Below are 13,724 nucleotides of genomic sequence, written 5' to 3'. Positions count from 1 at the left end.
TGAAGTAATTACTTTGCCCAGCAGAAGAGAGCTGCAATCGTGTTCCTGACACACCATATGCATTCTGCAGTGAGATGCTTGAGCAGCACTGGTCAAGCTCTGAGGAAGAGCAGAGTAGAGGTGGGACTAAGCCAGAAAGGCCAAAGGCATTTAAACAAACTATGGGCAAACAAACATTCCAGATGAAGATTAGTTTCCTTGTTCCACAGCAGGAGGGAGTACTTCAGTGAAGCTGATGGGATAAAAAACAATTGATTTCTACAGAGTGAGACAGCCTTGTATGCAAGAAGCACCATGCGTCCTTGTACACAAGCTGGAAATGCACACCAGAGAAGTCTATAGCCAAAGCTATTGCTACGCCCACAGCAAGACAAGGGATATTGCCACAGCTGTTTGAGAGAAGGCAGGAAGGAGACTACAGAATTAGCACATCCAGTTGGTTCAAGTCTCAACCTGCTGATACATGCGATAATGTCTTTCACCCAGACAAGTCAGCCTTATCTCCTTTTACAGGTGAAAGTGAACACCTGCGCCAGGAGGATGGAATTTGACTGTGGTAGGAAAAAAGCAACTGCTTTAATGTACTTGATGTGAAGTAGAAGTTTACTGTTAAAAACACGGGTTCAGAACGCTCATCAGAGCTGTCCAAGAAGTGATTTTACAATCCAAACTATACCTTTCTAGCAGGGAAACTCATGGCATTTCTTTGGGTTGGATAGAATCGCTCCCAACCTTCAAAAGGAAACATATACAGCAATTAATGAAAAAGCAGTCAGTGTGAGAATTAAAACTTTTATTAGTGTATTCACATATTAGGCAAATGCAACACTCATGAAGCTTATTTCTTAGGTTCACAAGTTCTACCAATACATTAGTCTACTGGTAAAACTAGCACAAACTGGTAACTGCTTTGCCAATTTTTAAAAGGTGGCTGGCCCTCTTTTTCAAGGCTTGATTTTTTGGTATTGCTTCTACGCCCTAGTCATTATGGCATAAAAATATCCACCACTACCCTCCACTCAATCAACTGATCAGAAGCTGTAACACTGGCCATGTTTTTGTTCTCCAAGTCATCACTAGCTGTACTCACAAAGCACAGTGCTAGTGTAATGTGTGAAACAACGGGAAAGAACAGACAAAAGCAATCCTGCTACTGCCACAATAACAGAAGAATGACAGACAGCTAGATCACAAGATTGTTAGTAAGATGTATATTTTTCAAGTCAGAATAACCCTTCTATACAGTTTCCCAACCCTTCCCCAACCCAGACTTATCAGTAGAATATATTTCAGAATATTTTTAATATGGTGCAGCTGTAGTGTCCAAGGGTTCACAATAACATGCACGGTTGTGAAGAACCTAGAAGTCCTCCTTCGCTGGTCATACCTCACCAACCACTATCCTAAAGGTTTTGCAGAAGCAACTACTTTTAATAACAAGGCCCATTATGACATAATGAATGAGTATGATCTGGTACGTCAGTAAGCTGTACAAAGCCACTCAGATCAGAGATTTAAGTTCTGTTACTGAAACATGTTAAGAAGCTGCATCTATTAAAAACCTATAAGAAAGAGTCTAGTTTACTCTGGGAAAGGATTTTTCAAGGTTTTTGGCTCAAAACAAACAAACAAACAAACAAAAAAATCCCCAAGATTTTAAGTAACATCTGTTTATTGAAAGCATACAGATGTAACGGGTAATTCAATACCCTTTTGTATTTAATCCAGTATCTAATGCTATGCTCAATTCTCACCCTATGAGAAAAGCAATGATTTCAGTGATCCAAGGTACAAAAAAGTCTCAACTAACACAGTGCCAGCAATACTGCTGGCAACAGACGCCTCAGCTCAGATGGGTAAGGAAAAGTAGACTCCTAGTGTGATGGATACTCACAATTTAGAGTACAGAGATTAATTTTAGGCCCCATTAAGAATATACAAATAGTCCTGAGATTTCAGATAAATCTCAGACATTTCTTCCCCTTCTAAGGGAGGGATTTTCTTTAAGAAGGCAGCAAAAAGTTAAGCTTTTCTACAAGGAAAGTCTGCTTTTTATGTTTAGGACAACTTGAAAACCTGCTTATATAAAAAATTATAAAAGAATAAAGGAGTCAAGTCTTGGAATTTTGTGAGATTTGCCTCAATCTAAAAACAAACCAAACATCTAATTATGGGAACTAAAATGCAGAACAGCACAATACTGCAATATCTGAGATCATGATACATTACCTGTACATATACTTAGCTATCCATGTTATTGATAAACCATTAGGACACTCAATTATATACCCAATAAAAACACCATTAAGAGTCTTTAGAACTGTTCCTTCTTCTCTCTGAAGAAGGCATTTCTATACACTAAGTTTTCATCTAGTATCAGAGTATAGGAAACAGAATCCACAAGGTGCTTTAATTGATGAGACCTCAAGTGCTGTTTTTCTTTTTTTTTAAAAAAAAAAAAAAACCTTTTTTGGATAGTAAACAGTTCATGGGGACCACACACAAATACTACGACAGACGAGCTGTTCTATGAAGTCTGTTGATGGGCCTTGGTATTTAGCCCACTGGTAGCAGAGGAAGGAGTTTTACGACATGCTGGAGCAGCGTACTGAAGGGGAGCCCATCTGAGTCAATACTTTGTCCAGCCATTGTAGAGGTCCATTCAGATGAAGTTCAATCCAGCAAGGAGTGCTTGTGACTGTCTGCCGCCTGAAAAATTAGGTGGAAGAGGAAAGTCAGAAAGTATTTTTTCCTACTGTGAGGTTCTGCTCCACACAATCCCTCATATTCCTGCTATGCAAAGATAAAGATTTGCAACCATCATGATAAGTGTACTAACAATTCATCAGTCTTTAGAAGAAACAGCCACCCCATATCCATAGGAAACTTCAAAGAGTCTGCATGCATAACTATAACTTATTATTATACAATAATAATATAACTATTTATATTACTAAAATAATTGTAATTATGTTTGAATTTAAATGACAGCTAAAAGAAATAAGAAACAGAAACACTCAGCTCTGCACAGGTGGGATGGTCTATCAGCAGAATGCTATAGTAATCATAAGATCTACATTTTTAGGGCAATTGTCAAGAGAGATGTACAAGGAAACCATGGTAGATGTTGTCAGAAACACTGCATTGTAGCACAGTGTGTGGTTATACTCAGCTAACTGATGTTATCTCAAAAGGAACGCTCAACTTTATCTCTGATTTCCTGTCGTCTTATTTCTACCTCTACATGCGTTTTGTACATCCTCACGCAAACAGCTCAGAAAAAAAAATGTGTTTCTCTTGTCTCTTATATCAACTTGCCTTATTTTCCCACAACAGAAGCTGTTAATTAAACAGCATTTAGAACGCTTCGGTGAAGTTGAAAGCTTGGCAAGCCATAGAAGTTCCATTCACTTTCCCATACATCCTTGTTCCAGAGACCTGTTATTCAAACATCTTCCTTCTCATTTCCAAAGTAAAGAAGAAATCAGTATTGGAACTACTCTGCCTGAGAACTCCTGTTATTTCCCTGCACCCACTTGAGGCATAGGAGTTTTCTCAAACAAGAATGGCAAGACTACTGTTGTTAAGCCAGTTTTTTCCCAGTAATTCTAGTTATTCCCAAATCAAAGTGAGGAACTATTAAGATTCAAAGACAGCAGATTAGTCAGACAGAATTCCAGCCCCTTCATTTTCAATGTCGGCACTGGAATTCTTTGCTTGAAGGAAATATGTTTATATAAGCAGAGGAACTGAAAAGGCAGAAAAATCAAGCTGGTGAGAAGAAGGATTTCAAAAGCTTTATGTGGTTTTACATTTTCTAGGAGAAAGCAGCTGGGATCTGTGTTCTCTGAACACTCTAAAAAACACTGTTATCTCAGCCCTCAGTGCCCATGCCAAAACAAAGTGATCCAATAAAAGAACAATCTAAGCCACAGGAAATGTAATTCCATTTTGTCTCAAATCCTCTCCCAAAGAAGGAAGTTCATTATTCCACCGCTGTCAACTCCTCTACAATGTGTCCCAAAACACACTTCCTTAATATGTTATAACTGGGTCTGTTCAACAGCCCTGGCAAAAGACCAAATAGTGACAGTCACTCTGCAGCCATCTCCGAGCTCAATCACCATTTCTTCTACCCATGGAATTCCTGCCCGAGTATCACCAGATCCTGGCTGTAGTTACCTCTAACTAACGTTCTTTAGAAGAACAGCACCATCTTTAACAGAGATGCACAGAAACTCATTCAGGATTCCTTCACAGCAATCAGATTCTGTGCTGTTCTGGCAGTTTCCTCTGGAGTTTTTTCAGCCCTATGACCCCTGAAGGGTTGGTGGACTACAATCAATCAACACTCTCCTTCCTCAGTAAAAACATCATCCAAAGCTTCCTCACTGCTTTAACCCAAGATGTAACTCCATTCACTGCAATCTGACTGACTGAGCCTTTCATCTACTCTGATTTGAATGTTGTATTTAATTATGTGTGAATGTATGCATTCTCCTTTGGAGCTAAATCCAACTGTTCTTTAAACTGGAGCCAGATTTTTTCCTTGTGTACCTTTTGCTAACAAAGAGGTACCAATTTATTCCATTACTCAAATTTTTCATTCCGTCTAATTAGGCTTTTACAAAATTGGCTTCATTTAGCCGCAAATCCTCCCCCACATTCTGTCGGCTCACATTTACGTGGATATATTGCAAGAACAGAATAAAAACCCCAGGATCTTCAGCTGAACCTGGCATTGTTTAACTTCAGAAATTACGAGGGGTTTCTTTTATGTTCTGCATTGCAGTAGGGTATTGATATGTCAGACTTCTTTCAGTAAACAATTTTTTAAGGATGTTTAAAGGATTTTTTGTTGTTGTCGTTTGAAGTTACATCTGTAGCTGTCCAAAATAATGAAGTATTTCAAGCTGTTCAGTTAGAAGTTGCTATCTCCTCTTTCCAAATTACCATCCTGTGTCATAAAGAGGCACTGTCCTGAGTGGCAGATTTTAGTTTGCCCTAAAAGATAATATAATTGGACTGTATTCAATAACAGACAAAAGACTTTTTTTTCCCCACTCAACCATTTTTAGCAACTTTACTACAAAAATGCACAAGTTACTCCTTCAAAGTTTTTTCCACTACATTTGCCATCACCTAAAACCACGTTCTCCAGCTGTTGCAGTCTGAGTCACTCCAACACTTTCTTCTGGATCTCACCAACTGCATCCCACACTACAACCTAACAAACTCATTTTAATCCACACCAAACTGCACAGAGATGGTAAGTCTAACAGTAGTTGGACATCAGGGGAACTCTGCTGAAATTCCTTACTCAGTGAAACTTGACTGAAATATGAAAATCAGTTTACTGGTCTTATTGACTGAGGAGTCCTACAGCTGATGGAGAGAGAAGGAAAACATGGGTTCAACTTACAGACAGCACAGCTGCAGTAGTGTATCTACAGATTTCAATTTAGATGCAAAACAAAAAACTGTTTTTTCCTTACCTGTACTCAGCTCCCCATCCTTTAACAAAACTCATCCTGATGGTACACATTCTGGTAAGCTGATAGACTGCTTCAAAACCCTGATTCACAGATTGAGCCAGAAGAGCAGCAAATTCTTGGTTATTAAAGATTTTTAGATTGCATCCTACAAAGATAAGGTCAAAAAGGTACACTTAGCAAATACTTGTGTTAGCTGCACCAAGGACCAAAGCCATGAAGAAACCCTTTCTAAGTATCAAAAGGAAAGCAAACGACACCCTGTGAATCCATTCACTAGACTTTTTTTTGTGGGAGGCCTTTGGTAGGCGACTGACCTGGTGGGATTTTGCAGACAGTTGCAGGATGCCAGCCATATCTTTGATTACAGTTGGGGCTCTGAACAAAAATTGCACTATCACTGAGACACTCGGCAAAAACTTCTCCACCAATGTAATAGAGACGCACTCCCCTTCCTGGAACAGAATTCAAAGGAACTCTCATTGTGATAAAACCCAGGCATGTTGACACACAAGGGAATATTTTGTTTCAGAGAAGGACAAGTTTTTTCTTTACAACAAAAACAGAAATCAGTTATCTGGTTAAGCACACTGCTGGGCTGACAGTTGTTGCAGAACACCATTAACTTGCTTTTATATCACACAATATTTGAAATAAAAGTGGAATAATTTTTAGTATGGCATGATCAGTTTTTTCACCAGGTAATGCTCTATAACCAAACACAAGAACTCCTTCACTTGCAGAAATATCATAACTGAAGTAAAAAGTTTAGATTCAGTCTAAATAAAACATATGCCAGTAAGAAGTGCTGTATGTGAACTGTCTCATGCTGTTAAAGATGATGGGAAAAACTAACAGAGCAGGTCTACCACTTGCATAGACTTTCTTCTTGCATGCACCCACACCATTTACCAACCCACTGCATACCCCTTTTGCTGCTTTGACAAAAACAATGGGGCTTCATTTAGACCTATTGCTGAGAAGAAATCCTATTGTTCATTTTTGAATTGTGATCTTGTTCTGTCTCAGTGTGAAAAAAAATCTGCATGGGTTATTTCTGGCATATGTAAGAAATAATGTACAATTGATTTTCCCATCAAAAGTAATTTATAATTAACAGGTACTTTAAAGGCCGTAATGATAACTCCCCTTTTTCTTTAAAACCATTTTTCCAACAAAACATCAGCTACTCTCTAAAAAAAGGGAGAATTCCTGACATGTTTGCTTTTCCTCACAAGTGACCACTGTGATCACTCAATACAGACATATCCTGGGCTTCTCCAAACCTAAAATTTTATTACCCAAGCATTTTGATTCAGTGCAGAAGAAATCAAGTTCTACTCAAGATGTAGCAGTAAAAAAATAAATGAAAAAATAGTGACTACTGCTACACCTATATATACATATAGATGACCTTATATATATATGATGGTCTTATATATATATATATACATACACACAAGAAAATGTTGTAACGTGGAAAACAGTATTCCTTAACTATTAAAGAGAAAATACTGATCATGTTGCAATTGAGCCGTGAGAGAGAAAAATCTGAGTCTGGAGCATTAAAAGAGGGAAAAGATCGGGTCTTTACCTATGTGTCTCCTTGTCATCTCCACTGTTGCGTTTCTGTTGACGTTGGAAAGCAGACCTAGACAAAACCGTTCTGAATTGGATGGATCTGTGAAGCCATCTACAGTCAGGGAAGGTTGTGATGCATGGAAGGTTTCTCCCACTCTTTGATTCAATTCGTAATATGCTATTGAACACCAGAACGCAGGCTCTGAATAAGTGACTGGCTGCAAGTCTAAAAAATTAAGCAAGAAATAAGAGTAGCACAGAATTTGAGCCTGAAAAGAAATCTATCTGCCCTGCTGTTCTTCTCTTCCAGAAATGACAGTCTCCTCAAGCTACACAAATTACAATTCTGCTTGCTGTCATCTTTAGCTACCCCAATAAAAAGAATGGAATTCAGTATTTCACACAAAGGAAGAGAGGGGGTGAGTGGGAAGAGGAGAAGGGATGATTTAAAAAGAGCACAGCTCACATCCTTCAGCACCTGCACGTCGCTCAGCACAAAGATTAGGCCACTGTTACTGTGAACTCAGGCAATGAGAGACATTTCTGTTGCCTTTCTGTGATTTGAAAACACTTTGGTAATGTTAAAGAAGAAATTAAACTGAACCACTAAGAGGTTTTACTCTCTTTGCTAGACATTCAGTTGCAGAAATAGGGTAGTTATTAATTAGCTATTAACCAGGTACATGATGTTTATCATTTGGAAGCCAACTCAGTAGTCTCCTAGCAAAACTCTCTTTTTCCTAAATTATATCTTTATTTTTAGTGTACTTGTATACATAAAAAGAGGAATCATCACGCGCACTAAAACATTTCAAAGTGTTTCCAGCTTACCCAGGCTATGGTTAACTGGAGAGAGAGTACTGGGAGACAGTTCTGCTGGAGATCCTGTTGGAACAACACAGATTGTTTCAGAGCAAAAGATTCCTGTTATTTCAGACAGATAGGTATGACTGTTATTTAGTGACTAGCTTTCTTCTAGAGTCCTTAGGACTTAAAACCCTCAGAAAACCTGTAACCAGTTTTCCAGCATATCCCATCTTTATTCAAAATTCAGATTACATTTAATTTTCCAGACTCCTGGGAACCTACCCCTCCTCATAAAGAGCCTATTAACATCTCAGTGGGGAGTTTGGCAGAGCTCTCTTCATGCACAGTCTGTGAACATTTACTTATTTATGCATTTCTCCAGTAAGAAGGTCTTTCAATATATCCTTCCTAACAAGAATTAATTTGAAACACAACAGGTTGTACAGAAGGCTGCTGCTGAAGACATCCCATTACATGCAAATGGATCACAACAAGCAATCCCAAGTCTTCACAGTGGTGAAAAATGAAATGTTACCTGTATCCATGCTTTGGTTCAACTGCTGGTCGCTCGTTTCTCCATCTTCACTGATATATCCTGGAGGTGGTGTTTCTGTCAAAAATAAAAACATCCATTTATAGTTCAAATGGATGAGAAACTTGCAGGATGTACTACTTGGGGATTAGTCCTCAACTCCCTGTATGCTTTTGTGTGATACCTGAACATCAAACTGGAATTTCATTCTGCTGGACTTCCTTCCTTCCAGTAGGAACTCAAACCCGTTACCTGCCCAACTGTCTACGTAAAATGCATCATCCCTGTGTGCCCATCAGTTCCTCCAACACGTTACATAATTAATGGATAACCCTTGTTTTTTCCAGGCACTACAACATACTTCCACTACAATGAGTAATAATTCTGCAATTGTGATTAACAGCTTTCACATTCAGTAGAATTACAAATGAAAAAACCAGCTGGTGACTTCTACAAAAAAAAAAATAGGAGCTGTCTACATGCAGTATAACCATCAGATCAGACACCCTCCTACGCCTTACAAGTTTTTAGATTTAAAGGTTACTTTCCAGCTTGATCCCCATATCCATTTTTCTTCAGCACCTAAAAGTTGCTTTCACACATTAACAATAAGCATATTATCTAATCAGTTATGATGCACAAGTTCTATTTATTATGATAAATCCCAAGTTCTATTGGGAAAAAAAAAAAAAAAAAGCATTTACCCTCATCACTAGCTTTTGTTAAAGATGAGAATATCACAAACCAAAGTAAACTCAGTAACAAGCATAAGACATTTTGACACTAGAAAATGTCAAATTTCACAGAAATATCTTTAAAACTCAGGAGACTGTGGTTGTTCCTTCCCTCCATTCAAAATTACTTTGTAATCCAGACAATGTGCTAACCAACTGCCTTTCAGGAAATAATTTTCTTTGAACGGGGCATGAGTCTCTTCCTATTTACTGAAGATAAAATGTCAGTTCCTCTGGTGGAAGTGGTAAATGCTAACTGATCTCTACAATCACCTCAGAATTGTCTCTGAAACATCTAAGAGATTAAACATTTAATTACGTATTACCTAACAGCAGGAACAAAGATAAAGTGTTCTGCTTCAGAAGTAAAATCAAATTCTATCTACTATCCTGCCCAAGATGTATAGAAGAGTAATAACAAAACAAAGTCCGCAGAGGAAAATTGATTAAATCACCAGATTAAATAAAAGTGAACCAAAAGAACTGTGTTTTCAGTTCACTCTGTAAATCTAGCACACTAAATACAGATATGACAAAAAAAAGGGGGTGGGGGGGGAAACTGAGGTAAAGCTTTATTAGCAAAAACAACGATGACAAAAATCACACTTGTAAACATTTTTATAGAATTCATTGTGATAAACTGGACGCCATTCATCTTTTCGCTTCTTCTTAACACTTAATGCTCACAGATGTAGTAAAGGTCAATAATAATTTCCAATCCAACCCGCACTTCCCGTTTCAGTCGCTAATCTGGGCTTTGGGGCACAGGTTATGTTCTATATCCACTCAATCTGAACACCGACTCCCTCCACCTATTAATACAATTTTAGGGTCAGAAGTGAGAAACAGCACAGCTGGAAATAAATTAACAGTTCCTAGACAGAAATCTGGATGCTGCAGCTCAAACTGGAAAGGCCCTGAAGGCTGTTCTACATCTTCACAGTCACTACCTGCCCAGAAAAAGCAGATGAAGTATACACAGGTGACATCAATCTCTTTGCAGACCAATATTATCATGGCTGTAGTCTGGCCTTCTGCTACAGAAAACCAGGCTTTCCAAACCAGGCTGTCAGACACAGAAGGCTTATCAGAACCTAGCTAAGAAGTAAAGATTAGCTATCAACATCAAACAAAGTGAGATACAGATATGATTCTTGAATACAAGAGCAGCTTGTCAGTGACAAAGAGAAGGAGGCAAGGTGTGGCGAGCTGCATAAAGAAATGAATATCACGTGAGTACCTGCAATCACCTTGGACAGGCTTCTTGCAAACAGCTACCTAGAGCTCCCTGAGCTCATTTCCTGGATTTCCAAATGGTGCCTTTGCAGTAAGCTGTCCACAAACACCATCACAAGAACTCAGACTAAGTCAAAATAGCATACATAAGTGAAGAAAGCAACATCGAGTTCCTGTGTCTTGAATAGCTCTTTAAAAATCTTGTCACATAACCTTAGAATGGCTTAAGTAAGAAGGGATCTTAAAGATCACCCAATTCCAACCTCTCTATGTGGCAACAAATTTGGCATTGATTTAACAAAGGAGATTAAATTCACTGACATTTTCTTGGTTCTATTTCAGCTTTCAGATAGAATTACAGGAAACACATGTAGCATCCTGCATTAGACATGCAGATAAAATGTGTACATCACATGTTTGAGTTTAAAGGCAGTCATTCCTCTTGAGTCAGGATTGGAATTATCAGCTTACTTCGGCACTGGGGTGCTGAAATGTAATTGCCTTAAATGCTTATGCATAAATGGCAGCTTGGCTAAGTTTTATCTTTCTGGAAACTTCCTGAAGTAGCAGCAAACTGGGAGAACTACAGGCTAGCCAGCCTCACTTCTGTGCCTGGGAAGATCATGGAGCAGATCCTCCTGGAAGACACATGAGGGATGAACAGGTGATCCAAGACAGCCAGCACAGCTTCACCAACAATAAATCATGCCTGGCCTATGTGGTGGCCTTCTATGATGGAATAATGGCATTGGTGGACAAACAGAAGAAAACTGATGTTTTCTACCTGGACTTGTGCAAGGCCTTTGACATAGTCCTGCATCACATCCTGATCTCTTAACTGGAGAGATACTGTTTTGAAGGCTGGACTATTCAGTGGATTAGGAATTGGTTTGATGGTGGCAGCCAGAGGGCTGTGGTCAGTGATTCTGTGTCCAGGTAGAAGTGGTGATGAGTGGTGTTCCCTAGGGCGCTGTCTTAGGACTGTTGGCTAACAGGATCCTGAGCTGTATGAGAAGATGGGAGGCAGAAGAGTGAGGGAGACGGCTGTCCTTCTCTGCATTTGTGAGGCCTCATCTGGTGTACTGTGTTCAGGTTTATAGACTTCAACTCAGGAAAGATATGGAGCTTTTGGAAAGGGCTGCAGAAGAGGGCTGCAAGGATCATGAGAAGGCTGGAACAACCCTCCACAAAGACAGGCTGAGGAGGCAGGGCAGGGCTTTTTCAGTCTAGAAGGCTCCAGGGTGACTCATTATGGCTTTCCACTTCTTAAAGGGAGATTATGATCAGGAGGGAAATCAACTTTTTATATAGGTGGACAGTGATAGGACAAGGGGCAATGGTTTTAAATTGAAGGAGGGCGGATTTAGATTAGGTGTTGGGGAAGTTTTACACAGAGAGGGTGGTGAGGCACTGGCACAGGCTGCCCAAAGAAGTTGTGCATGCCAGCTTCTTTGGAGGAAGAAGAATTCTTTATTAATTCAATACTGAATACTAACAGCAAAACTGTATGTACATGGTAGTAACAAATACACGAACCAGAGCCCAATCAATTATGAGCTACAGATCAAGCAATTTTAAGTCAGTGTTTCATCTTCAGGTGTTCCACTGGAATTAATAAAGGAAATCAACAAGATTTAATTTACTGCTACATCTTTCAGTTCATCTGATCACTTAGGAAGATGAAGTTACCATCTTTACTCCACTGCTGCAACGATAAGCGTACTGTTCATGTTGGGAGGTAAGAAAATACCTGGTATGTAATTGCTTTGTGGTTCAATTCCAGCTGGGAAATTAGTGTTCTCAGGAATGGAATGGGTGTAGTCATCAAGAGGAGGAAGCTCTGTTAGGATCTCAGTGTGCCGTGGCACTAGTACAGGAGGCAAGACTGGAAAAGAAAAAGTCAAAATATTAATAGGACCCTCCAAACTCACACTTCTATGAAGTGAAACGAAAAACAAATCTAAGCCTTCTAACAATTTCTTCAGGTGTGTCTGCTAGTTACTAGGACAAGCAGATTCTTCTTGAACATGACTAGTTCACATTAGGGAACCATTCTCAGTTTCTCTTCTCGTTTTCACGTTGTACCATCCTTTGCCAGTTGGAAATTGCTAGCACTACTGGAAGCATTTATTGGGGCGTTCAACACATTGATAAAGATTTTTCAGTTTATTTCCTATTAAAAACTTTCAGCAGATGGTATTCTCCAAACTTGTATCCTTAACCATCTTGCAGTTCTGGCATGAGAACATCCCATCCTTCTATATTTTTCATTTGAAACAATATGCTGAACAAGTACACAGAATCACAGAATCATTAAGGTTGGAAAAGACCACTGAAGGTCATCTAGTTCAACCATCAACCCACTCCCAGCATGCCCACTCACAGAATCATGAAGGCTGGAAAAGATCTCTAAGATCAGCCAGTCCAACCCCAGCTCACCCATATACTAAACCATGTCCCCTTCGTAATACACAAGGACAGTGCTATAAAGCCAGAAGCAGACTTCCTACCTGGTGTCTCCACTCTCTGGTAGTGGTATGGGTTTACACATACTTCATCCTTTTTAAGATTAAAAGCGTATTCACAGTTTTCAATTGCTTTAAGTTCATGGTGGCTGTGAAGATCCGGCCAGCGCCACAGACGACAGTAGATGACATGTGGTAATCCTTTACGATGCGATACCTGCAGTCGGCCATCGAGAGATCTACATGGGAAAGATGTTGAGAGGTATTTACAGGCTGCCCGCTGTCTCATCATCACTCAGTCAACAGCGTACACACACAGGAAGGGCAGTTGTGCTCACTTTCAGAATTCAGAGATTTGACACTGCTAGTGACATGTGTACTCTTGTTAAAATGCATCAAATGGGAGAAAAATTATGGCATCAAACAGCGTTAACTTATTTCTGAGCTGCTCAAATTATTGCCAGTGAATTTAGGGGTCATTAAAAGCCACTTTACCTCCAGCCAAGTATTTGGGATCATCATTTCATATACATTTTTTAAATGCAGAAGACAGTTGTTGAAAGAAAATCACACACTTAACAGTCCCTTCAAGTTTCTAAACCTCAAGGCTCTGCCATGGCATGGATGCTTTACGGCTTTAAGTTTAATAATTCCCTGGGGACTGCAAATCAGCCTCTAAACAGTCAACTGCCCAAGGGATCCACATGGTGTGACTGCGATGCAACAAGTATGAACACACATCTCACAGGGGCTGTACATTTTATCTTCTTGCCTTCCTCTGCCTTGCTACCAGCTGAAAACGTTTTGCTAGTTTTAAGACAGACTGCATATGCTTACACAAATGCAGATGTTTATGACTGTTATGGGATGGGAGACA

The 13,724-nt window shown here is 39.4% G+C and overlaps 1 protein-coding gene across 3 annotated transcripts in view; it reads right to left on the bottom strand.

Moving 5' to 3' along the window:
- Window positions 1-775: 775 nt before the first annotated feature.
- Window positions 776-13,724, bottom strand: part of SMAD2 (SMAD family member 2) — a 38,398-nt gene continuing 25,449 nt past the window's right edge. For 2 of the 3 annotated variants that reach the window (XM_015848207.1, XM_015848208.1), the window contains 8 exons: window positions 12,893-13,086; window positions 12,133-12,267; window positions 8,416-8,490; window positions 7,905-7,958; window positions 7,087-7,299; window positions 5,810-5,947; window positions 5,496-5,640; window positions 777-2,709 (listed from right to left, as the gene is read on the bottom strand). In XM_015848207.1, coding sequence (XP_015703693.1) covers window positions 2,586-2,709; window positions 5,496-5,640; window positions 5,810-5,947; window positions 7,087-7,299; window positions 7,905-7,958; window positions 8,416-8,490; window positions 12,133-12,267; window positions 12,893-13,086 — 1,078 coding nt within the window. In that variant the 3' untranslated portion in view covers window positions 777-2,585. Of the gene's footprint in view, window positions 2,710-5,495; window positions 5,641-5,809; window positions 5,948-7,086; window positions 7,300-7,904; window positions 7,959-8,415; window positions 8,491-12,132; window positions 12,268-12,892; window positions 13,087-13,724 lie in introns of all 3 variants that reach the window. The other variant, XM_032441308.1, reaches the window with a different exon arrangement.

This window comes from Coturnix japonica, chromosome Z (genome assembly GCF_001577835.2).
Source record: "Coturnix japonica isolate 7356 chromosome Z, Coturnix japonica 2.1, whole genome shotgun sequence".
Lineage (NCBI taxonomy): Eukaryota > Metazoa > Chordata > Aves > Galliformes > Phasianidae > Coturnix > Coturnix japonica.
This window is presented reverse-complemented; position numbering and strand designations above follow the sequence as displayed.